The sequence below is a fragment of the Saccharomyces eubayanus genome, chromosome VIII (assembly GCF_001298625.1).
Source record: "Saccharomyces eubayanus strain FM1318 chromosome VIII, whole genome shotgun sequence".
NCBI classification, from domain to species: Eukaryota; Fungi; Ascomycota; class Saccharomycetes; order Saccharomycetales; family Saccharomycetaceae; genus Saccharomyces; species Saccharomyces eubayanus.
In genome coordinates this window covers 377,225-401,631 of record NC_030983.1, presented here as the reverse complement: position 1 = coordinate 401,631, position 24,407 = coordinate 377,225, and the positions used below count along the sequence as shown (strand labels likewise).

General features: G+C 38.6%; 11 protein-coding genes across 11 annotated transcripts; 7 read left to right on the top strand and 4 right to left on the bottom strand.

The window, feature by feature from the left end:
- Nucleotides 1-93: 93 nt before the first annotated feature.
- On the bottom strand, nucleotides 94-1,044 carry PET123 (mitochondrial 37S ribosomal protein mS26 PET123; the record flags this gene model as incomplete). Its single annotated transcript, XM_018367992.1, has 1 exon — nucleotides 94-1,044. The coding sequence occupies one exon, from the start codon at nucleotides 1,042-1,044 to the stop codon at nucleotides 94-96; it is 951 nt and encodes a 316-aa protein (XP_018219374.1).
- A 428-nt stretch (nucleotides 1,045-1,472) lies between these two features.
- Nucleotides 1,473-2,258, top strand: PUP1 (proteasome core particle subunit beta 2; the record flags this gene model as incomplete). The annotated part of the gene is made up of 1 exon (XM_018367991.1): nucleotides 1,473-2,258. One exon carries the CDS (start codon nucleotides 1,473-1,475, stop codon nucleotides 2,256-2,258), a length of 786 nt encoding a protein of 261 aa, XP_018219373.1.
- Nucleotides 2,259-2,725: 467 nt separating this feature from the next.
- On the top strand, nucleotides 2,726-4,897 carry NFI1 (SUMO ligase NFI1; the record flags this gene model as incomplete). Its single annotated transcript, XM_018367990.1, has 1 exon — nucleotides 2,726-4,897. The coding sequence occupies one exon, from the start codon at nucleotides 2,726-2,728 to the stop codon at nucleotides 4,895-4,897; it is 2,172 nt and encodes a 723-aa protein (XP_018219372.1).
- Nucleotides 4,898-5,302: 405 nt separating this feature from the next.
- On the top strand, nucleotides 5,303-6,655 carry ISN1 (IMP 5'-nucleotidase; the record flags this gene model as incomplete). Its single annotated transcript, XM_018367989.1, has 1 exon — nucleotides 5,303-6,655. One exon carries the CDS (start codon nucleotides 5,303-5,305, stop codon nucleotides 6,653-6,655), a length of 1,353 nt encoding a protein of 450 aa, XP_018219371.1.
- Nucleotides 6,656-6,815: 160 nt separating this feature from the next.
- Nucleotides 6,816-8,579, bottom strand: SLP1 (Slp1p; the record flags this gene model as incomplete). Its single annotated transcript, XM_018367988.1, has 1 exon — nucleotides 6,816-8,579. The coding sequence occupies one exon, from the start codon at nucleotides 8,577-8,579 to the stop codon at nucleotides 6,816-6,818; it is 1,764 nt and encodes a 587-aa protein (XP_018219370.1).
- A 321-nt stretch (nucleotides 8,580-8,900) lies between these two features.
- PDR5 (ATP-binding cassette multidrug transporter PDR5) lies at nucleotides 8,901-13,436 on the bottom strand (the record flags this gene model as incomplete). The annotated part of the gene is made up of 1 exon (XM_018367987.1): nucleotides 8,901-13,436. The coding sequence occupies one exon, from the start codon at nucleotides 13,434-13,436 to the stop codon at nucleotides 8,901-8,903; it is 4,536 nt and encodes a 1,511-aa protein (XP_018219369.1).
- Nucleotides 13,437-14,911: 1,475 nt separating this feature from the next.
- On the top strand, nucleotides 14,912-15,685 carry ATG40 (Atg40p; the record flags this gene model as incomplete). Its single annotated transcript, XM_018367986.1, has 1 exon — nucleotides 14,912-15,685. The coding sequence occupies one exon, from the start codon at nucleotides 14,912-14,914 to the stop codon at nucleotides 15,683-15,685; it is 774 nt and encodes a 257-aa protein (XP_018219368.1).
- A 785-nt stretch (nucleotides 15,686-16,470) lies between these two features.
- Nucleotides 16,471-20,145, top strand: RPB2 (DNA-directed RNA polymerase II subunit RPB2; the record flags this gene model as incomplete). The annotated part of the gene is made up of 1 exon (XM_018367985.1): nucleotides 16,471-20,145. One exon carries the CDS (start codon nucleotides 16,471-16,473, stop codon nucleotides 20,143-20,145), a length of 3,675 nt encoding a protein of 1,224 aa, XP_018219367.1.
- A 508-nt stretch (nucleotides 20,146-20,653) lies between these two features.
- On the bottom strand, nucleotides 20,654-21,145 carry MRPL23 (mitochondrial 54S ribosomal protein uL13m; the record flags this gene model as incomplete). The annotated part of the gene is made up of 1 exon (XM_018367984.1): nucleotides 20,654-21,145. The coding sequence occupies one exon, from the start codon at nucleotides 21,143-21,145 to the stop codon at nucleotides 20,654-20,656; it is 492 nt and encodes a 163-aa protein (XP_018219366.1).
- A 616-nt stretch (nucleotides 21,146-21,761) lies between these two features.
- Nucleotides 21,762-23,303, top strand: SMP3 (glycosylphosphatidylinositol-alpha 1,2 mannosyltransferase; the record flags this gene model as incomplete). Its single annotated transcript, XM_018367983.1, has 1 exon — nucleotides 21,762-23,303. One exon carries the CDS (start codon nucleotides 21,762-21,764, stop codon nucleotides 23,301-23,303), a length of 1,542 nt encoding a protein of 513 aa, XP_018219365.1.
- Nucleotides 23,304-23,736: 433 nt separating this feature from the next.
- Nucleotides 23,737-24,294, top strand: SPP2 (spliceosome ATPase-activating subunit SPP2; the record flags this gene model as incomplete). Its single annotated transcript, XM_018367982.1, has 1 exon — nucleotides 23,737-24,294. The coding sequence occupies one exon, from the start codon at nucleotides 23,737-23,739 to the stop codon at nucleotides 24,292-24,294; it is 558 nt and encodes a 185-aa protein (XP_018219364.1).
- Nucleotides 24,295-24,407: the final 113 nt, after the last annotated feature.

Below are 24,407 nucleotides of genomic sequence, written 5' to 3'. Positions count from 1 at the left end.
TATTCCTTTTTTTTTCGTAATGTGTTAGTTGGAATGCGCTTGAGGCACTTTTGAATACATGATATGTTAAAGTAGAGTATATACTATAGTTATTTACAAGGAGGTTGTATCTTTGTTGCCATTTTCAGGTTCATCGAATGAACCGTTTAATTTGGAATCGATCCGCCCTGAAATATTTTGTAAGTCGTTGTTCAGGAATGAATCCACTAAAGAAACATCAAAAAACTTTTCGTTAGTCAAAGAACCCATAATTGCGTTATTGATCTTGGTTTGGAAAGTGGAATTACCCGAAAGCAGCGATTTCCTACTTCCAAACTGTGTGAAGTTTGAATTTATATCGTAAGCATCGGAAAACTCCTGCGTTTCATCGTTGAACACTTTGTCAATCTTCTTCTGCAATTGAGCTTCAGTGACAATAAATTCATTAGCGACATGATACAGGTTTAATAGTTTGTTTAATTTGTTTTGGTGGGTTTGAAAATTTAGCAGTGATCTGTTGTAGTTTCTTTTTAAACTCAACAACTGGGTCTCTTCTGGTGATCTATTTCTCAAAAGAGGTTCAGACATCATTTTGTCAAGAGTCATTATAGTCAAATCGGAGGATTTTTCCTTGTTCAGTTTTTCAAGTTCCAGCTCTTTGGCCTTTTCAAGTTCCTTTGTTTTCTTTTGCAAATATTCGTGTTTTAGCAGTAGCTTGGTTTCCTCCTTGCGGAAAGCATCGATAAGAAAATTCCTTCTCAATTCAGCCTTTTGTAGCCTTATTTTTTGGGCTGCCCCATTACTCGACTTGATGCTCTGAGGCTCGGCCACGGTCTTTTCAATAAGGCTATCCACGTTGATAAAGTCGACCTTGGGTGGCAACCGGTGCGACCCCTTCGGATGTTGCACACCTTTTGCATACCCAATACCAAGAATCCCCTTGGGCTTGGGAGATTTTACTTTATTAATAATGTCCGTCTGCTTTGTAGTGGGGTTCTTCAGGATGGATCTAGTAGTGGGGAAGACCCCACTCTTGAAACCGTACTTGGCCACGCCTTTCCCCATGCTTCAGTTTTCTTTGTTCTTACTGTGACTATTCACAAATTGCCAGCCCGTAAACCTATGAATATCACATATGCGTAAAATATACCATATTTGTCTGTTCTCATTCGTATTCTAGTGCCTCTAAGGACAGTTTTCCTGTTTTCGAATTCAGGGTTTCGTATTTAGTGATATTATACTAGGGTATACAGTACAGGCCCTTATGTGTGCCCTAATTTATGTCAATCCGGGTAAAGTTGGGCTTTGGCAACGACAGGTTACCCGACCAAGTGGCAAAATTCAAAAATGGAAAGAGGAAAGGATAACCTAACAAATGACCAAAAGGTTACTAGAAAGGATAAAGAAGATTCTATAGATGAATCATTGAATTTCATTCAGACAGTTTGCCCAAACAGACAGGTAGTTAGTACAGGGAGACAATTGATTTGAGTATGGCAGGTTTATCATTTGACAATTACCAAAGAAACAGCTTCCTAGCAGGGAACTCGCACACACAGCCCAAGGCCACTTCCACAGGTACCACTATTGTGGGGGTGAAGTATAAAAACGGTGTTGTGATCGCTGCAGACACAAGATCCACTCAAGGCCCCATCGTGGCAGACAAGAACTGTGCGAAATTACACAGAATCTCCCCCAAGATATGGTGTGCTGGTGCCGGTACTGCCGCCGATACTGAGGCTGTGACACAGTTGATCGGGTCCAACATTGAACTGCATTCTTTATACACTTCGAGAGAGCCACGGGTGGTGTCCGCTTTGCAGATGCTTAAGCAGCATCTGTTCAAGTACCAGGGCCACATTGGTGCCTATTTGATTGTCGCTGGTGTAGACCCCACGGGAGCTCACTTGTTTTCAATTCACGCACACGGATCCACTGATGTGGGCTACTACTTGTCCCTGGGTTCTGGTTCTCTCGCGGCTATGGCCGTGTTGGAATCTCACTGGAAGCAAGACCTTTCAAAAGATGAAGCCATCAAATTGGCCTCCGATGCGATCCAGGCTGGTATCTGGAACGATTTAGGGTCTGGTTCCAACGTAGACGTCTGTGTTATGGAAATAGGTAAAGATGCGGAGTACCTGAGAAACTACTTGACTCCAAATGTTAGAGAATCGAAGCAAAGGAGCTATAAATTCCCTAGAGGCACCACTGCTGTGCTTAAGGAAAGTATCATTAACGTTTGTGATGTACAAGAAGAACAAATCGATATAACCGCATAAACTCATGAGGATAACAAATTTAAAAAATCTAATATATATTTTAGTATAAAGTAAAATCACTGTCCAAATAAATGAACTAAACATCAAAAAAAGAAACCAAAAATTATAAATAACATCTTTACATAATACTCTTTTTTACACCCACTTATGATCTACTCTTGGTTCTCTTTTTTTTCTATTTAGCTTTAGGTTATGGTCCTTACTTACATTTTTCTTTGTTAATTTTCGTGTTAATTTATCCATCCATACCAACTATTTTACTCACCACGCAAAAGGAAAAACTATATACATCGCAACGCAGCCTGCTCCAACACACAATACATAACTATAACAATAGTCCTTTGGTCTACCTGCAAACCGGTCTTTGCAAGACTATAGCTGAGTTGAGAACAGGAAAAGGAAAATAATAAGAAGAAGATAGACGCTTAATTTACAATCAAAAACAGAAAGAGAATAAAAAGGGCAGTATGACAAGTGTCATGACCGACAACAATAGCGATATTAATGCCAGCCAGATCTTCACAACTCCTTTGTCCAGTACGGGGGGCGGTCTCATTAACGAAATCAAAGATGCAATAACTGAAATGGAACAACTAAAAGTTTTAGAGTTAAAGCAAATATGTAAATCTTTGGATTTAGCAATAACAGGTAAAAAATCCATCCTACAAGACCGAATAAAACAGTTTCTGAGAAAATCCTGTGATATTGGCCATATAGATCCTTGGAGGCCCAAGACAATAAAGATCCTCATTGCCAAAGTAAAGATAAACTCATCGTTACCTAAATACTCTATTCTTTGGGAAACTTTGAAAACAGGTGCATTTAAGCATCCTGTAGCATCGGGAGAACTACCCGTAACTGCTCTCCAGAATACTGTAACACCAACTTCTTCCCAACAACAAGTCTTACCGTATTCCTTCACGTCACCGTTTTACAACCCCATAGCACAAGTTCCGGATGCTAGTAAAAAGATAAAGCAATTTATAGGAAGAAGTTGTGCAAAGATGAAGTTTAAAATAGGCAAGTCAAATCACGATCTTTTGAAATCCAATAAAAATCACAAACTTTACTTGTTTTGTGGGTTCTCGATACCATTTATATATGACACCCTAGGTCACGAAGCTGTAGATTTCCCATACCCTTGTGAATTAGTCTTCAATGGTACCAAGCTAGAGGACAATGTGAAAGGTTTGAAGAAGCAGAATGGGACCGGAAGCCCTGCCAACTTAACGCCTTATGTCAAATCTTCATCTGAGCTTAATCAGTTGGACTTACATTATCTCAGTGCCGAAAAAGACTACTCTATAAGTTGCTTTATAGTGGAGGCTTTTCCACCTGAAACTCTTTTGGGAAAAATCCTAGAGAAGCCCAAGATTATCAAACAAGCTACTATTGCATACATCAAAAGAACTTTGAATGAACAAGATGACGAAGATATCATAACTACTTCCACAGTGCTGACCTTGCAATGTCCCATATCATGTACGAGAATGAAATATCCTGCAAAGACGGAAAAATGTAAGCACATCCAATGTTTTGATGCTCTTTGGTTTCTTCATTCTCAATCCCAAGTACCCACATGGCAATGTCCCATTTGTCAACAGCCTGTGAAATTTGATCAATTGAAAATTTCCGAATTTGTCAACGACATTATTCAAAACTGTAAAGAGGATGTGGAACAAGTTGAGATATCTGTTGATGGGTCGTGGAAACCAGTGCATGACAGTTCCGCGATTACGGCGGACAATGCTAATCAAGATTACCAAGGGAAGAGTGAGCAATTAGACGCTGTCAAACAAGAACAGGATAATGACAACAGGAATGCGTTCGACATTAACCTGGATGATGGTGTGAACCATAATGAGCCTGAAATCATATCCTTAGATAGCTCAGACGATGAACCCTTTGTTCCCGCTAATGGAACCTACCCAACACATGCAGGCTCTAGAAATTATCAATTAAGGGCAGACGTATTTCCATCTGAATCAGAAGGCTCAAGTGAGTACAACCCTAACCATACTTCAACGCCGAAAGGTTCCCCTACTGTAGATCAGAATGAATGTCAAGATCCTTTCCAAATGAGATCGATTTTCAATCAAGGTATAAACCCAAGCGTGAATGATACGCCCACGAATAACAGTAGTATCAATTCCTTTGTTACAGCTACGAACGGTGATAGTAGGATATTCTATAACAGAGGGCCATCGACGCCGCTACTTCCGAACGTTTTACAAAATTTAACCAATCAAACAGAAGCTCAAAGGAATCTCCATAATCCCAATTATAATACTGTAGAGAGTGATGTCAATTTATTGGGTATATCCGGCGGTTTTCCCCCTATCCCCACGATGGAACCAAATTCTGAAGCAGAAACTGGAGTAGTGCCAAGAGCCACATCAGCCACTCAGCCGCCGCCATTCATACCTGTGAGCACTACCGGCCACGGTGATGATGGCAAGAGCAGAAAAAGAAGGTATTCTAATGTCTCTATCTACATTCCAAAGAACCCGTATGCCACCCTAATGAAGCGGAGACCGCAAGCAAATCGCACCGTAATCAATAAACCACCAGCCCAACCTAATGACTCTAACGCAACAACTCAAGATAACTCAGAAGTGATCGATCTAACCTCTGATTGATCAGCGATTTGTTACTTCTGCTTTTCTGGTTGTATTCTATTTTTTTATTTTTCATTTCATTTTTTACTTAATTTTTATTTTTTTTGTAGGGCATAAGTGAATTTTTTTTGACTTCGTTTAAATTTTCGTTTTGAATTTTTCCAGTGTCAGAGTAGATCTATAAATCTAATGTACTAGTTGTAAGTTATCTGTTTAAAGCTCTTTCGTTGCCTTCTGTATTGTATTATAATATAGCCTGTATCTTTTCAGTAGCCGTGCTTTTAGCGGCACGGGCTGCCCCTAATTTAAAAATGGGAAAAGGGAATATCTGGTCAAAAGCTACTCGAGAAAAGTTAGCTATCAATCAGGAGGGCAAAGCTTCAAGCTCGTGAGAATCATCAATTGAGTTAAATTAACCATAATAGGATGTCTTCAAGATATAGGGTGGAATACCACCTAAAAAGCCACCGCAAAGATGAATTTATAGATTGGGTAAAAGGCCTATTGGCCTCACCCTTTGTTCTGCATGCAGTCTCTCATGAAGGTGACTACAATGATGACTTGGCAACGACTCAGCGTGTAAGGTCACAGTACGCTGACATTTTCAAAGATATTGAGGGATTAATCAAGGACAAGATTGAATTTGACTCTAGAAACATTATACAAGACGAAATTGAAGATGGTGCCTCTTCTCAATCTTTGAACGTATTGGGGCAATCACGCTTAAACCTTTTGGTCCCATCTATTGGGACATTTTTCACCGAGCTTCCGTTAGAGCAAGCCTTTTTATGGGATGATTCGCAAAGAGCCATATCTGCACGCAGAATGGTGGCACCGAGCTTCAACGATGTCAGACATATTTTAAATACTGCTCAAATTTTTTATTTTAAGAAACAGAAAATTTTACGCAATGGCAAAGTTTTGAGGTTGGTAACTTTTGATGGTGATGTCACTCTTTATGAAGACGGTGGCTCCCTTGTTTACACTAATCCGGTAATACCTTATATTCTTAAGCTGCTACGATACGGTATCAACGTAGGCATAGTCACAGCAGCTGGATATGATGAAGCCGGAACTTACGAAAGCAGATTGAAGGGATTGATTGTAGCTTTGCATGACTCAACCGATATATCGGTTTCTCAAAAGCAGAATCTGACTATTATGGGCGGTGAGTCGAGTTATCTTTTCCGTTATTATGAAGATCCCGAAGAAGACAAATTTGGATTTAGGCAGATTGACAAAGAGGAATGGTTACTTCCTAGGATGAAAGGTTGGTCTCTTGATGATGTGGAAAAGACATTGGACTTTGCTGAGAGAACTTTGAACAGACTCAGAAAAAGGCTAAATTTACCTTCAGAAATCTCTATCATTCGTAAAGTAAGAGCCGTAGGCATCGTTCCAGGTGAAAGGTATGATGAGGCCTCTAAAAGGCAGGTCCCAGTTAAACTTGATAGAGAACAGTTGGAAGAGATAGTGTTGACTCTTCAAAATACTTTAGAGTCCTTTGCGCCTTCTAGAAGGATTCAATTTAGTTGTTTTGATGGCGGTAGTGATGTTTGGTGCGATATTGGAGGTAAAGATCTTGGCGTTCGCTCATTGCAACAATTTTACAATCCGGAAGCCCCAATTAAACCCTCTGAGACCTTACATGTTGGTGACCAGTTTGCCCCAGTCGGATCAGCAAATGATTTTAAGGCAAGATTAGCCGGATGTACACTTTGGATAGCTTCCCCTCAAGAAACTGTAAACTATCTTCATAGATTGCTAGAAACTGATTAGAGTGGGCCATGTACATAAAACTTAGTTGAGACGAAAAATGTAATAGAACATTGCGTTGCCAAATTACTTTTATATTTAGCTGTATTATTTATTCATTGAAGCTCATACAAAAGTTCATGCCAATGTAATCTTGAATATATTATTACACATCCTCTATTACTTACCTAATTGCTTGCTGAATAATGTCCGATTTTCCAATACTTTCGTTTTTGTTCCCTTCGAAATCTTCAAAATAGAGCTCCCTTGTTATTAATAAATAGGATATTAGCCCAACGAAAGCAAAGAATGAAGCGTACACAATTCTTCTTTGAAAACTTACTTCCTTCTCCAATTTTTCCAGATGCAACACATGGCGATTAGTGAACTTGTCATTTTCCAGTTTTTGCTCCTCTAATATCCGTAGTGACTGATCTTTCAACTGGTTAGCAAAGTTGTTTAGTAGATCTAAGTTGCGCGTCATGGTTTCGTTGAAGACTGTGACAAGATGACCGAATTTTGCTTCATGAGCCATTTCAAGTTGTTCAAATGACCGAGATAGCAATTTGCTCTGTTCTTCAATATAGGACACTGTCAAACTGGAATTTGTCTCCAATTGCGACAATCTTTTCATTATGTTCTTAAAAATGGACTCTTCTGGGATCACAGGAACTACAGAAGATGAGGACGATACCATTTGCTTTGGAGGACAAAAGGAGGCGTTAACCTCTTTAAAAAACTCATCGAATTTCAAAGGGGCAAGCTTGGAAGTGCACGATAATAAACCAGCTATATCTGTCATCGCACTTGTGTTGAAGGCTTCCAAATGTGTTTCTATGTTATTGCATTTGTCTTGAACAACGTCATCCTCCGAGTTATCTATCTCCGTTGTAATTATGGATTGCTCCTTATCTTCTTGGGTTTTAAGTTGGTCGAGTTTGAATTCATCCATCATCGTTTTACCATGTGCTCTAATTAAAGATATAGGACAGTAAAATTCATCATCATAATGGGATAAAATTTCAACTTTCAAATAACTTGCCCAAATCTGAGGATTATGTATTTTAAATCTCTGTAAATCTCTAGAATTTTCTGCTTCAAACTCTCCCAGTATGGTCCAGTCGTTCTTCACTACCGGGAGTCTATCAGAAACCGAAAATCTTAATTTCTTGAATGTTGACGAAAAAAACTCATAGTTAGCAATACTCACTTCTTCGACTAAGATATCTTCACAGAGTTCTATGACAACAAATTGTTGCGGCGCCGAACAAGGGTTCAGCAAATACTTATCTTTGCTTTCAACTAGGATGGATGTGGCTCCAACAGCTTCAGAGTTGCTTTTGACAATGGTGGCAGCGCAGTCTAAAGACGCATAGTTGAATCTTTTTTTGTATACTTTTCCTATACTTTCCTCTTCCTCTTGAAAACTTTTTGGATGTCCTTCACTTTCATTCGGTTCATCCGTGTTAGTTAAAAATCCCAAATCAATTTCTAATTCCTCCCCTATACATTCCTTATCCTTATAACATGATGGATCGATTGGCTCTCTTATTCGAGCAGAATGCCTTTCCGGGTTCGATGAGTGCTCGTTCGACTTGACCTTTTTCCATTCATCGAATGATAAAAACGAATTGCTCGAATCGCTCGAGCTTACCGCGCTTGCGTATTGTACCAATGCTCCTTTCTCTGTCTTTATACTGTTTTCTCGTATTTCAGCCTGCCGTATATCAACTTTAGTTGGCTGTCTAAAATCTCGGCTGGTTGAGGAACCACTTGATAGTAACGAAGATAGTTCTTTTTGTATATTCGTGGAGGTACTATTGGTGGTCAGGGTGGCGTTATGTAGATTTTCCTTCGCATATTGCGAAGCTCTGTTTCTATCTAATGCAAAAGATCCAATTATACTTGTCCAAAGAATAAGTCCGTATATGAGGAGACGATTAGTCATTTGAACGAGATAACAATGGATATGGTGTACGTTATACTTTATGTGTAACCATCACACCGCTTCTTTTTAACCGTAAGTGCAGTATAATAAACGATAACAGATACTAAACATTAGCGTTCATCAAAAAAAAGATTGATGAGATTTCTTGAAACATATTTCTGGGAATTTTTTCGGCTGCTAAGCATTGCTTTAACCGAGCTTGACTAAAGACGCTAAAAATGAAAAGAAAAAAAAATTAAAAAAAGAATTATAATTAAGTGTCTATTGACAGTATTAAGATTTGATATTAAGGAGTATATGTATCCGTTCAGTTTGAAACCGCTATTTCTTGGAGATTTTCTTGTTCTTCTTGGGTACTCTTGCTAGCCAGTACAAAAAGACACCTGCGATGTAATTAAAGGCAATGTAGCAAATGAAAATACCGTAATTTCTCCACCTTTCACTGTAATATGAATTGACGCTGGCTAAGTAAGCGTTCGTTGTAGAGATCGGGCAAAACTTACAAGTGTCAGTAGCGCTTTCATCAGTCAAATAACCAGTGCCGGCCTGCAGTAGATACGGCTTCATGTATTCTCCACAAGTCATATCGGATGGGGGTGTAAATCTTAAGAGTTCGTAATCGTCACACTTGATGTCCACATTTGCGACACCAACAGACAAAAGGGCTTGAATGAAGTAAGTCAATGGTGAGACTCTGTACATGAAAATCCAAAACCTAGGTAGACCTTCTGGGGTCACCATAACACCACAGAAAGACAAGGCCATAGTAAACAACAGAGAACCGAGGTTAGCAGCACTTTCAGCAACCTTGTTGAAAGATATAACGAGCAAACCCATTGAACCCACGTAAACATAGAAAGCAATGGAGAATAGCCAAAACAAAGCACCTCTTTCGTGCAATTGATGAGCAGCTGATGCATTTGCGTAAAAGCCGATTGGGTAGTAATAGATGAAATAAGCGATTGTACCTGCTAGAATGTTCCATGGAACCTCCACAAAGATCTGAGCAAGGATAAATGGTAGCCAAGAAAAAGTTCTTGAAGGACGTTCTCTAGCTTCATATAAATCTCTTTGTTGAACAAAGGATGGTAAGTACTGTTGCAAAATAGGATTGAAGATAACCGTGAACATGAAAACTGCTAACATTTGATTCTGTAAACCCTGTAATGAGGTCCCAGCCTTGAAAAATGTGAAACCGATAAACAATTGATTGAAAATAGTCAGGATGAATTTGGACCACAAATATTCTGGGGTTCTCCAATATTGTTGGAATAAACGAACACTGACCAATTTTGTTTGATAACTGAGTGATTGAGCAAACTCATGTTGGTCAGATTCGGCGGTAATAGGGCCCTTCTTTGGTAATTCCTTTTCCATCCAATCTAATTCAGATTGAACAGCTCTGTATTCATCAGAATTTCTCCAAACTTCATGATAATCTTGGTCAGCATGAGAACCAGGAGCAGCACCCACAACTTCTAACATCCACTCAGCTGGGTTGGCATCAGGAGGACACTTATGAGAACCATGGCTTTCGAAATAATTAATCATAGTCTTGCAACCATCACCTAAGTCCCCAAAGTAAACTGTCTTACCACCACGTTGCATAAATAGCAAACGGTCAAACTCTTGCATCAAAATAGCGGAAGGTTGATGAATGGTACAAAGAATTGCTTGACCATGGTCTGCTAGTTTTTTCATCAATTGGCAAATGGACCAAGCAGTTTGAGAATCTAAACCAGACGTGGGTTCATCCAAAAAGACTAATAGTTTTGGCTTGGCAGTTAACTCAACACCAATGGTCAATCTTTTTCTTTGCTCGACATTTAAACCTTCACCGGCAATACCGACAACAGCATCGGCATATTTCTCCATTTCCAAAATTTTGATAACTTCTTCAACATAGGCATTTTTCTCTTCAATGGAGACCTCAGCTGGTTGACGTAGATATGCAGAGAACCTTAAAGATTCTCTCACAGTAGAAGTTTTTAAGTGTAAATCTTGTTGTTGACAGTAACCAATAGATCTTGGGAAAGATTGATCACGAGGAATACCATTGACAAAGATATCACCAGTGATGACACCCATGGTAACTCTTTCAGCTAAACAATCCAAAAGCGTAGTTTTACCAGCTCCGGAAGCACCCATTAAAGCAGTTAAAGTACCTGGTTTAACCCAGCCATCAACGTTGTTCAAAATACGTCTTGTTTCAGTTTTAATCTGGACTTCGTAACACAGATTTCTCCAGTGGAAAATAGCTTCAGACTTAGATAAACCAACATCCGCATAAGTTTCGGATTCTTCCTCAGAACTTTCTTGTAGCATTTTTTTATCACTGGAAAAATCGCTACGTTCACCAACATTTTCAGGATCATTAGCATTCTTCTCTTTCAAAGAGCCTTGCTTCTGCATCTTTTTCACAATACTACGTGGAAAAACCAAAATTTCACCTTTTTGTTTAGCACCTTCATTATATTCACATAGGAATAGATAAACGAAGAAAAAGAAAACGACATACGCCATACCAATACCGAATCCACGCCATTTGTGGTTATGGTAATATTGATAACTTTCTCTAATGAAATCATCTCCCAACACATAATCTTGGCCAGGAATAGCACCGACGACGCTGCAGATGGTTTCTGTGCCCGTTGCATTTGTGTAAGCAGTACCACGAGGAATATATTGAGCACATGGAAATTTTCTATCGTGAAATTCATTGATTAACAGAGATTCGAATAAGTAAGCCAGCGGGTTGATATACCAAATCCATTTAGACCATCCTAAAATCTTCTTCTTTGGAATAGCAAACCCGGTGTACATAGAAAGAGCCAACAGTAACATAGAAGCGGGAACCATAGCCTCCGATAATGTTTTTGTTAGTGAACCAACGCATCTAAACAAATGAGACATAGAGAAAACAGCAACGATATTGATCAGTAGGTAGAAAAAGAATATGCCACCGTCTCTTTTGAAGTCGACTAAGAAGTAGAAGATGATGTTGAAACATATGGCAATAGTGACCTTTGTAGGAACTTCGGAAAGCACTGATGCAAAGGCATCTGCACTTGGATGATATAATGAGTAAGTTCTATGCTTCTCAGTAATTGGCCTAGCTTCATATAACGAGAAAATTTCCAGTAAAGAAGAGAACGCATTAAACAAAATGGCGAAAAACATAGCAGAACCACGGAAGAAGAAAGTAGAGGTGTCACCCTTTTTCATGATTTTGTAAAACATGGAACCCAAAATCAAAGCCATACTGGCATTACCTAAGATCATGAATAATGTAAACCCAATATTATTTCGTATTCTCCACATATTTCTCGCGAGTAGGTATTTAACTTGCATCATATAATTGACAGTGTAAGGAGAAGAGGGTCTTGCTCTCTTTGATTGTTTAGCAATGTGAGCTTCTTTGATGGCTTCACGGGCGGCCTCATCATTACCATTGATTTTTTGATCGATTTCTTCCATTAATTCTTTGTAATTTTGGGACTTCATCCAGTAAGCATTCATGTCCTTTGGTGTTTGTGGAATGGTAATGCCTTTTTTTAACATGTCTTCGTTCAGTGTTCTTTCTGAGACACTGGTCACGGAGGTCAAGAAATCGGCGGTTGTCTGTCTGCTTGGACACACGTATCCCATATCTTCGAAATATTTCTTGGCCTTATCACCTGGGCCATAATAAATCTGATAACCGTCATCTAAGACACACACTTTATTAAATAGATCATATGCATCTTGAGAACATTGGTAGATAGCCACAGTAGCAGATGTGTTTGAAATGTTGGCTTGAATTTTCAAAGCACGGATGAATTCCAAAGCGGTGGCGGAATCCAAACCTCTTGTAGCATTATCCCAACACTGGAACTTAGACCCACAAATGGAGACTTCTGCGATAGAAACACGTTTTCTTTCACCACCGGACACACCTCTAACTAAATCACTACCGACCTTGGTATTTCTGGTATGAGATAAACCATAGGTAGCCATAGCAACTTCAGCCAAGTGCTGAGCATAACTTTCTCTATCTACACCCTTTATACGATTTTGAGGTGTCTTTAGTCTAGCGACTGTGAGTAAAGTTTGGAAAACTGTTAAGTGAGGTAAATGGATATCAGCTTCTGCATTGTAAACAACTTCACCACGATAATGTTTTTTGATATCTTCGCTAGAATACCCACTGTAAGTGATTTCTGTGTCTTCGCCAACATCGAAACCGTGGGTATTTGAAGAAATGGATTTCAATAGAGTGGTACAACCAGAACCTGGTCTACCCAAGACGACCAATAGTTCACCTGGGTTTAGACAACCGTCCATGGGTTTCAAGATTTGGAAGGTGTTACCATCGTTTGATTTTTGTAACATTCTCATGGAGTTTCGAATAAGTTTGAATGGAGTATTGAGCACGGTGGGCTGGTATGCGACATCAGCGGAATCACCGGAGGCACTTAAGTTCTTCCAGGCACAACCCAAGGAATACGGTTTATAAAACTCTGGGTCAGCCGCACTTAAATGGGCCATGTTTTTAACCCAAGCAGCACTGGAGAAGTTTTCAGAATTTGGATCCAATTTTTCATTATAGCCTGGGGCTTGAGGGTCGATAAAGACCGGGTTGACACCTTCCACGCCACTGGAGAAGATAGATTGAACGTCTTGTTTGTTGGACGCCGATTGAGTCGAGTGCTGCGCACTCTGAGCAGTCAAAGTTCTTGCCAGTTTCTGGATGCGAGCTTCTGTCTGCTCATCAAATCCATTGTACTCATGCAGATCCGCATCGTTTTCAGTAGAGGAAGATGCGGAGGAGTAGCTGCTGACGCCATTGACGTTACTAGTGAGCTTTGTCTCGGACATTTTCGCTGTACTTTTAATAAGCAAAGAGATGGAATATACTAAAAATCGCCTGCTGCCGTTTTTCCTAGAAAGAATATAATAAGGTTACCGATTAATTGATAGGTAGCGATTGAATTTAGCGACGATAAACTAGTAAAAGACAGCCGTTAGATCTCTGCGCTTTTATGTACTTTTTTTATACTATCTAAACTTTTGAGAGACAGAACCATGCCAGCAAGAATGGATGTATCCATAACTGATGTTTTTATAAGAAATGCTTTTACCTATGTGGTTCAGATTACAGTTCAGATGATATCGTTCCGCAGCATTGAAGAGTTCCGTGGATGCATCTTCCTTTTTCTAGCACATTACCGCTGTGGACATACTCAGATCTGTTTTTCTTTTTTCAGGCACCGACTTTTCCACGGAAAGCGGGCTCTAGAGGGTGCTGAATCGTGATCGTGTCCCACAGATGATCCCGCACCCACCCGAGTCTTCCGAAAGGCAATTCCCCGTTGAGAAGGCTCAGAAATCTTCCGCGGAATTGGGAGGCAGTGTTCGGTATCTCAAGCAGCTTGGTTCCGCGGGAGTCTTCCAGACGGAGTAGCTTTTTTCCGGATGACTTCTCGGCGGCAAGAGTGATGATTTGAGAATCGCTGCTGTTTGCCACTATGCTAATTTAGGCAGGTGCAGAGGCCGTATTTTTCCCAGAGGTCTTAGTATTTGAGCTTGGATTTTTCTTGTTTTTCCTTTCCCTTTTTTACGTCGCGTACTACAAACTCCCTAATGTATGGAAAACAAACTATGAAACACATTTATCGTCTCTTATGTGATTGCACGCGGTTGTGGGCGTCATGAAGGCTGAGCTGAGCTGCCCTTGGTCTTGAGAGAAGCAAGGTCACCTTTCGCCCGGATGAATGTTCTGTTCCGTCTTTGGTATTCTTTTGTCTTGTTTTTTATTTTTTGTTCTCTTTGATTGGTTTTCACTGGCGGTTACCAGAAAATATTATAGCTAGAATCAGAGACCAACTAAATATTTAACAACGAGAAGCATAAAGACAAGTGCGCGCTATTTTAGGCGATTCTAAAGTTTAGTTATGCTGAATACAACGTGACAGAACAGTTGGCTGTATTCAACTTCGGTTCCCCTACCTCTCTTCCAATTCAGAATGTGTTTCTTGCATTTTGGAGTTACCCTCTCGCTTAAGCGATGCGGTTACCATCTGCGGCCTTTGAAATGTTGCCTCCCTTAATATGCATCGATTCTGTCCTCTAAAATTGTACAAAAGATAATATACGATAAACTGCTTTTACAGGCAGCAAGATACACGTGCAGGTATTGTTGTATCATTTTGATTCGATTTTGTTAGGTTTTGTTCTAGCATATAATCGAAGCGACACACAAGATTTTAACACTTCTCTTTCTTTCTTTTCTTTCTTTAAACCTAGGTTCCCATCGCTCTTCCCACCGCTTTTCATCCCATCGAAAGTGAGCTATGTTCAATTTAATTTTATGGCCATTATTTTTGCTCACCTCTGTTGCCGTTCCTTTGCAACTGACACTGGAAGTAATTTATCTGACCTCTTCCGTAAACTTCTCAGAGGCGAGTGCTGCCAAGACCGCTACTTCTTTGGGGCAATCTCCAGTGGTCATCACTGTCTATAAATCACTGTTGAAATATTGGAGTCTTTATGAATTCTTACATTTTATTTACCTCTATACTCCGATCGATGCCTTTTTGAATTTCTTACCATTTTCCTCCTTACTTATGTCGTTTGGGAGTATTTGCCTGACAAGAGAGTTGATGTACGATTTCATTAGCTTCATGGAATCTCAAGGCAAGCTCACCGGGTTCCTTAATAAAATAACAGAACCTAACTTCAACAGTTACCGGCTATTTTCCTCGGTTTACAATATCTGGTTTGCAGAAGACGCCAACGACAAATTTCTATTCGGTAAACTGACCCAGATTCTAATTTCCTTAACCAAGAGATACGAATTTCCAAGAACCTACTACCTGTCAAAGGCTTCCGATTTCCTTCAAAACCTAATATTGACGAGGCTGAGGCCCTTTGTTACAGAACAAACACAAGATGACACATTTAAGCATCAAAACGGTAACCGTGATTCTTCAGATAGTGGTACCCAGTACAATAAGACTTCACAACAATCATCCTCTTCTTATGAGAATAATTTCACTAGTACCGAATTTCCCAATGATTACGATTTTATGGATGACATCCTCGAAGAAACAACAGAGCTAGATTAGTTCAACTCAAGAAGTCTTCTGCCTTTTTACTATCTAGGTAGTATATAAAAAACATAGCCTTAAACTAGGCACAACGCATTGTTTTGAGGGGACACGAAACAAAATCTCCCATAAATGTCTAAACATACGTATGCATTATTTAATAACAAAAAAAGAAAAAAAAAATTGTTTCTTGGTAGAACAAGGTGTTTCTCCGCCTTCCTCCCCTCCATTAAAAGAGCCACTTCATAGTTACGCCATAGTAAAATCTGATGATTAAAATACAGAAGAGTTGCAGCTACCTACTACACCTCGAATGCAATTAAATTACCCTCCACCGGCATTATGTCAAAAAAGCCCTTTTCCTTCGTTAATAGTAGCTTCACACTGGAGTCAAGCGGCCCGGGGGTTACCCTATTTGGCGTTGAAAATGATTTTTCATTTTTTGATGGTTTTTTTTTCACTTCGTAGGAGCTTCTAAAAAAGTGGCAAACAAACAAGAAACAAGTAGTAATTCAAGCAATCGTTAGCTGGCCACTACTTTTATCAATCTATTACGGATAGTAACATTTGTCGAAGTAGGGAGCAGCTTAATAATATTAGGATATTTGGATTCACTCATTCTTTTTCTCTTAGGTTTGCAGACAGTTTGGATATTTTTTGCATATCGTATATTTTAAAAGAGAAAATTAATCTTTAAATTAATATAAGGACACAAAGAACTAAAAAGAAGTGGTCATTAGCTCTATATTGTAGAATTTTTAGGAACAGAAAACAAAGAGCACAAGTAATTAAAAAACACAAGAATGTCTGACGTTGAAAACTCAGAAAAGTATTATGAAGAGGATCCATATGGATTTGAGGACGGAAGTGCCCCAATTACTGCCGAAGATTCATGGGCTGTCATATCTGCGTTTTTTCGGGAGAAAGGTTTAGTCTCACAGCAACTTGACTCCTTCAACCAATTTGTTGACTATACTTTACAAGACATTATTTGCGAGGACTCCACTTTGATTTTAGAACAGCTGGCAYAACACACCACCGAATCGGATAATATAAGCAGAAAGTATGAGATTAGCTTTGGGAAAATATATGTTACGAAACCTATGGTAAATGAATCTGATGGTGTAACTCACGCATTGTATCCACAAGAAGCACGTTTACGTAATCTGACGTATTCATCTGGTTTGTTCGTTGATGTTAAGAAGAGAACATATGAAGCTGTTGATGTTCCAGGTAGAGAATTGAAATACGAGTTAATCGCCGAAGAGTCTGAAGATGATAGCGAGAGCGGGAAAGTCTTCATTGGTCGTCTACCTATCATGTTAAGATCCAAGAATTGTTACCTAAGTGAAGCTACCGAATCAGATTTATACAAGTTGAAAGAATGTCCCTTCGATATGGGTGGTTATTTTATCATTAATGGTTCTGAAAAAGTTTTAATTGCACAAGAGCGTTCCGCAGGTAATATTGTACAAGTGTTCAAAAAGGCTGCACCATCTCCAATTTCTCATGTGGCAGAAATCAGATCAGCTCTTGAAAAGGGATCCAGATTCATCAGCACCCTTCAAGTCAAACTTTACGGTCGTGAGGGTAGTTCGGCCCGTACCATTAAAGCTACTTTACCATATATTAAACAAGATATTCCTATTGTAATTATATTCAGAGCTTTAGGGATTATTCCAGATGGTGAAATTTTAGAACATATTTGTTACGACGTAAACGATTGGCAAATGCTAGAAATGCTTAAACCGTGTGTGGAAGATGGGTTTGTTATTCAAGATCGTGAAACTGCATTAGATTTTATTGGTCGTCGTGGTACTGCCCTTGGTATTAAGAAAGAAAAGAGAATTCAATATGCAAAGGATATTTTACAAAAGGAATTCCTACCTCACATTACTCAGTTAGAAGGTTTTGAAAGTAGAAAGGCATTTTTCTTAGGTTATATGATCAACAGATTATTATTATGTGCTTTAGATCGTAAAGATCAAGATGATCGTGACCACTTCGGGAAAAAGAGATTAGATTTGGCAGGTCCATTGTTGGCCCAACTTTTCAAAAGTTTATTCAGAAAATTGACTAAAGATATTTTCCGTTACATGCAAAGAACTGTGGAGGAAGCCCATGACTTCAATATGAAATTAGCCATTAATGCAAAAACTATAACATCTGGTTTGAAGTATGCCTTGGCCACCGGTAACTGGGGTGAACAAAAGAAGGCCATGTCTTCAAGAGCCGGTGTTTCTCAAGTTCTGAACCGTTATACTTATTCATCCACTTTATCACATTTAAGAAGAACTAACACTCCTATCGGCCGTGATGGTAAATTAGCCAAACCACGTCAACTGCATAATACCCATTGGGGGTTGGTCTGTCCTGCAGAAACCCCAGAAGGTCAAGCGTGTGGTTTAGTAAAAAATTTATCACTAATGTCCTGTATTTCCGTTGGTACAGATCCAATGCCAATTATCACTTTTTTAAGTGAATGGGGTATGGAACCATTAGAAGACTACGTGCCACATCAATCGCCTGATGCTACAAGAGTTTTCGTTAATGGTGTGTGGCATGGTGTTCACAGAAACCCAGCTAGATTAATGGAGACATTAAGAACTTTAAGAAGGAAGGGTGATATTAACCCAGAAGTCTCTATGATCAGAGATATCCGTGAAAAAGAATTGAAAATCTTCACAGATGCCGGTAGAGTTTATAGACCATTATTTATTGTTGAGGATGATGAAACACTCGGTCATAAGGAACTAAAGGTGAGAAAGGGTCACGTTGCTAAATTAATGACTACAGAATATCAAGATATTGAAGGTGGTTTTGAAGATGTAGAGGAATTTACATGGTCATCATTACTAAACGAAGGTTTAGTAGAGTATATTGATGCTGAGGAAGAAGAATCCATTTTAATTGCTATGCAACCTGAAGATCTCGAGCCAACAGAAGGTAACGAAGAAAACGGTCTCGGTGTTGACCACGCTAAACGTATTAGAGTAACCCACCATGCCACCACTTTCACACATTGTGAAATCCATCCATCTATGATTCTTGGTGTTGCTGCATCGATCATTCCATTCCCTGACCATAATCAATCTCCACGTAATACTTACCAATCTGCGATGGGTAAGCAAGCCATGGGTGTATTTTTAACTAATTACAATGTTCGTATGGATACCATGGCCAATATTTTATACTATCCGCAAAAACCATTAGGTACTACACGTGCTATGGAATACCTGAAGTTCAGAGAGTTACCTGCTGGTCAAAATGCGATCGTCGCCATTGCATGTTACTCAGGTTATAACCAAGAAGATTCTATGATTATGAACCAGTCTTCAATTGATCGCGGGTTATTCAGATCCTTATTTTTCAGATCCTATATGGATCAAGAAAAGAAATATGGTATGTCTATAACAGAAACTTTTGAAAAACCACAACGCACAAACACACTAAGAATGAAACATGGTACCTACGACAAATTAGACGACGATGGTTTAATCGCGCCTGGTGTTAGAGTTTCAGGTGAAGATGTTATTATTGGTAAGACCACACCAATTTCACCTGACGAGGAAGAGCTAGGTCAAAGGACAGCATACCATTCCAAGCGTGACGCTTCTACACCATTAAGAAGTACTGAAAACGGTATCGTTGATCAAGTTTTAGTAACAACAAACCAAGATGGGTTAAAGTTTGTTAAAGTTCGTGTTAGAACCACCAAGGTTCMTCAAATCGGTGACAAATTCGCTTCTCGTCATGGTCAAAAGGGTACTATTGGTATCACATATCGTAGAGAAGATATGCCATTTACAGCAGAAGGTATCGTTCCAGATTTAATTATCAATCCTCATGCTATTCCATCTCGTATGACTGTGGCGCATTTAATCGAATGTTTATTGAGTAAGGTGGCTGCATTATCTGGTAATGAAGGTGACGCTTCTCCATTCACAGACATCACAGTAGAAGGTATATCTAAATTATTACGTGAACATGGTTACCAATCTCGTGGGTTTGAAGTTATGTACAATGGTCACACAGGTAAAAAACTGATGGCTCAAATTTTCTTTGGTCCTACATATTACCAACGTTTAAGACATATGGTGGATGACAAGATCCACGCCAGAGCCCGTGGTCCAATGCAAGTTTTAACAAGACAGCCGGTGGAAGGTAGATCGAGAGACGGTGGTTTAAGATTCGGTGAAATGGAACGTGATTGTATGATCGCTCACGGTGCTGCTTCATTCTTAAAGGAAAGACTAATGGAAGCATCCGACGCCTTCAGAGTTCATATCTGTGGTATCTGCGGGTTGATGACAGTTATTGCCAAATTAAATCATAATCAATTTGAATGTAAAGGATGTGATAATAAGATTGACATCTACCAAATCCATATTCCATATGCTGCGAAGTTATTATTTCAAGAACTAATGGCTATGAACATTACGCCACGTTTATATACCGATCGTTCAAGAGATTTTTAAGAAATAATGTTGTAATTTTAGGGAAAGTAAAGGAAAATTAAAAAGAATTAAAAAATTATTTTTTTGTTGGTTTTGTTGAAGAAGGAGCAAATGAATAGGCAATAATGATAAAAGAAAAAGCTTTAGCATACTTTCCGATAAACCAAGAATACTTTTAAGCAATTAATGAAAAAAAGAACGAATAATAAGCTGGACTCCTAAAGTTAAGTTTTTATCCCCGTTTGTAATTTGTCGATTATAAGTGACATTTTTTTCTCTCTAAATTATTGATGAACTTTAACAGAGAAAGTTACATCATGACCTATAAATAAAAATTTATGTAGAAAGACTATAAAAAAGTACCAAATTCACTCTGGAATTTCACGTCTTTAATCGCCAATAGAGGGGAGCGGGGTTCGTGCGTATTTGATTTACCTATACATAAACGCAAGTATATACATGAATTTAAGAACTATATGAAGGATATAAAAACAACGTAGAAAAGTCATGGCTCAAGCAATACAACCTTCTAATTCGGTTGACCAGAAATGGATTCTTTAATAGAATCCGGCAACGATGGTTGTTCATGAGCAAAGGCGGTAATATTCTGCTTATAAGGAGTCTCGCTACCATCAAATACTTTCAGGCGATCTAACCTTTGCTTTCTAAGTTTGTTTTTAGGCAACATACCGCTAACTGCTTTTTTCAGCACTTCTCCAAACCCTTTATCTGCCACGACTTTTTCCATTGTTTGTAGTTTAAGCTGGCCAGGTCTACCTGAATGGGACCAGTRCGTCTTCTGTTCGAACTTCTTACCTGTGACACGCATTTTCTGGCAGTTTGTTACCACTACATAGTCTCCGCAGTCTTGCGATGGATGATAAACCGGCTTATGTTTACCGATCAAGGTGATTGCAATAGCTGAGGCCAATCTACCCAACGTTCTCTTATCGCGGGCAACATCCACGTGATGCCAAAGGCGTGCAAATGCCAACCCACTGTGTCCAATTTTTTGTGACATTGTGTAACTCAGGCTTTCTTTATGGTACTGGTATCTTTGGAAGTGGTGCTCGCTTTCGCAGTGCTCTTCTTCTCTCTCTTGTTCAGCAGGTTTTAAAGAGCTTCATTACAATTATACAAGTTGCTCCGGGTAACTAAGAACTATCAAGATAAACTGGCTAAGTGCCATGGTATCAAGTAGTAGAAACACGCAATAGTTTATACCCGGATATCATTTTACGCTTCGCTACTAGATACTGAAATTCTATCCATATATAATATCGGATGTGTAAAGTTGTGTAAATATTGTACTTTTTTCTTGTACAAGGACTATACGATTCAAAGGAACTAGGATAAGTGACAGCTAATATAAGATCACACTCTTGAGATGCATCTTTCACAGACGCATGTGACTGCTTTTATAATGCGAAATTCTTCTCGAGCCGTCGAGGTGCCGAAGAGACTTGCTTGTACTAGCGACAGGTCGAATTCTTATACTGTTACACTTTCGCGAGATGCGCAAAATCTGAAATAATAATAAAGATGAACCCAATATCCAAAACCAACATATTTCTGCAAAAAGTGAAGATGCTTCGAATTATTTCTTCGAAATCACAGGTCGGGCACTCAAGTATAGAATGAAGTACCGTTGGTGGCTTTATTCAATATATGCCGTTGGACTACTGCTGGGGCTAGGCCCATCGTATATTCACCCAGATGAGCATTTCCAATGCATCGAAATCCTGGTTATGTGGTTCACAAATAGTAAGGGTACCGTACCGTGGGAGTTTGACCCTAGTTTTGCTGCAAGAAGCTACGTTCCTTTACTGCTGGTCTACGGGCCATTGTTCACCATTTTAAAGTTTTTTCCGTACTTTCAGAATAACCCAATATCAATCCTATATTTAATGAGATTACAAAATTATCTAATGATCATATTGTGCGGTAATTTTATCGTACCCAAACTAATAAGAGGTGACACGAAAGCCGTTCAATCTTTAAAAAAATTCTTGTTTCTAACCTCCTACGTGACCTGGACGTATCAAATTCATACGTTCTCCAATTCTGTGGAAACAATTATTCTGATGAACACTCTGATAGTAATGGAAAGCATAGCAAATGCGAAAAATGCTGAAAAGAATAGCTACAAGAAATCGGTTTTACTGGGGTTTATGATTAGTCTTGGTGTTTTCAATAGAGTCACTTTTCCCGCATTTCTTTTACTACCGTGCTTGATATTATTTTGGAAATTTTACCGCACTCATTGGCGGTCTATAGCAATGCTTTCACTTTCGTTTTTGATATCATCTTGTTTAATTGTTCTTATAGATACAAAAATTTTCAGTAACGGAAAAGGATTCATCATCACACCTTGGAATAACCTGAAATACAATATCAATATCAAGAATTTACAACTGCACGGATTGCATTCAAGATACACCCATTTACTAGTCAATTTACCACAAATGCTAGGCCCTGCATTGTTACTAGCAATTTTGTCCGGTTATAAGCTCAATCAGCTATCTACCTACTCAATAATCTCAGGAATGCTATTTTTGTCACTATTCCAACATCAAGAATTGAGATTCTTAATACCACTAGTCCCATTGTTCATAACAAATTTGAGCTGGACACGCTCGAGTTCGAAATTAGTCGATAATATGTGGTTCAAAGGGGCGTGGCTTCTTTTTAACATAATTATGGGTTTTATCATGGGAATTTCACATCAAAGTGGGATAGTCCAGTTTTTGGGAGATTACTCCAGATTTCATAGCGAATCGATGGGTGTCCATATATGGTGGAAGACATATTCACCGCCAACATGGATGTATATGGATAACTCGCTAACTGTCTCTTCCGTTGTTAATTTACAAAATGGTGCTGAATCAATAGATGAGATACCGTTCAATGTGAGCAATCATCATGTAATAGACCTTAAAGGCTGTGACCTTCAACTTTTAAAAGACACAATAAAACGATTACTGTCGAAGGGGATCCAGAATCCACTGACTTTAGTAACGTCTGATTCTATGATATCAAAATTGAAGAAATTGGAGGCAGATGAAGGGATAACGTTAATACCAAAACGTCATTACCTGTCTCATTTAGATTTGGATCATTTTGATTTTAATGATTTGACATCTTTTAAGTCAGGGCTTACTGCGTATTCTATCGAATAGTTATAAAGCCCATTTTTTCATAAACATATGAATGTGATTTGTATTAGCTTCGTCATATCAAGCAGCTCAAGACACTGTCAAAAAGAAGACCATTAGTATGTAACAACTATAAATCATGCTAATGATATACGGAACATGACTTTTTGTATATATATCTATTTGCAAATATGTTTTTTATCAAGATATATTGATCACTTGCCATAATATTATTTATTAGTCTACTAACAAAATATGTTCATAAAACGTTTTCATATTTAGTACATAATCTACAATGGATCTGGCGCTATCAATTTGTTACCCGAACAAATAGCATAAATGATAAAAAAATAGAAGTACAATAATAGTCCAAGTTTTATTATATTAACATCCAAGAAGTATTAACCAAACAATAAGTGAACGAGAAGACTGGATCTAAAAGTAAAATGCTATCAAAATGAACAAAATATCACTCAAGTTAGGGAACAAAAACTTGAAAAAAAATGTTTCCAAGAAAACCAAGAAGAAGAATTCATTACAAAATACCAATTTGTTTAATTTGGATAATGCAGAAATAACAAATCTTCCACGCAAGTCTCAAAATAAGATCAAGATCGAAAGCATTGACAAGTTTGACCTTGATGGAGGACTGCCCTCCAAAAAGAAACTAGTGATCAAACTAGAGGAAACTGCCAATGATCAAAACAATAATTTGGAAGAATATGTCACTGAAAAAGAATATAGTGAGGTACCTATTGAAGAGTTTGGAGATGCATTGCTTCGAGGCATGGGATGGGAAAGTGATTCCGAGAAAAACGCAAAAAAGGGAAAGGAACAAAGTAAAAAAAACAATGTTTCAAACGTTTTGCAAACACACCCTGACGGATTAGGAATTGGTGCAAAATTAAATAAGGAAATAAACGTGGAGGAAGATTTATTTATGCCTGTCGTGAAAATCGACAAAGTGACGGGCATAAAGGTCGATAGCAATAAAAAAAAAGAACCTGAGCCATGATAAGGCTTGAATATATAATTTAAAGTACTTAATATATACATAGTATATTTCATGCATGTTTTTGAATGGGCATTTCTAGTATTAGCTACTTTTTTTTTTCTTTTTTTGGTGTT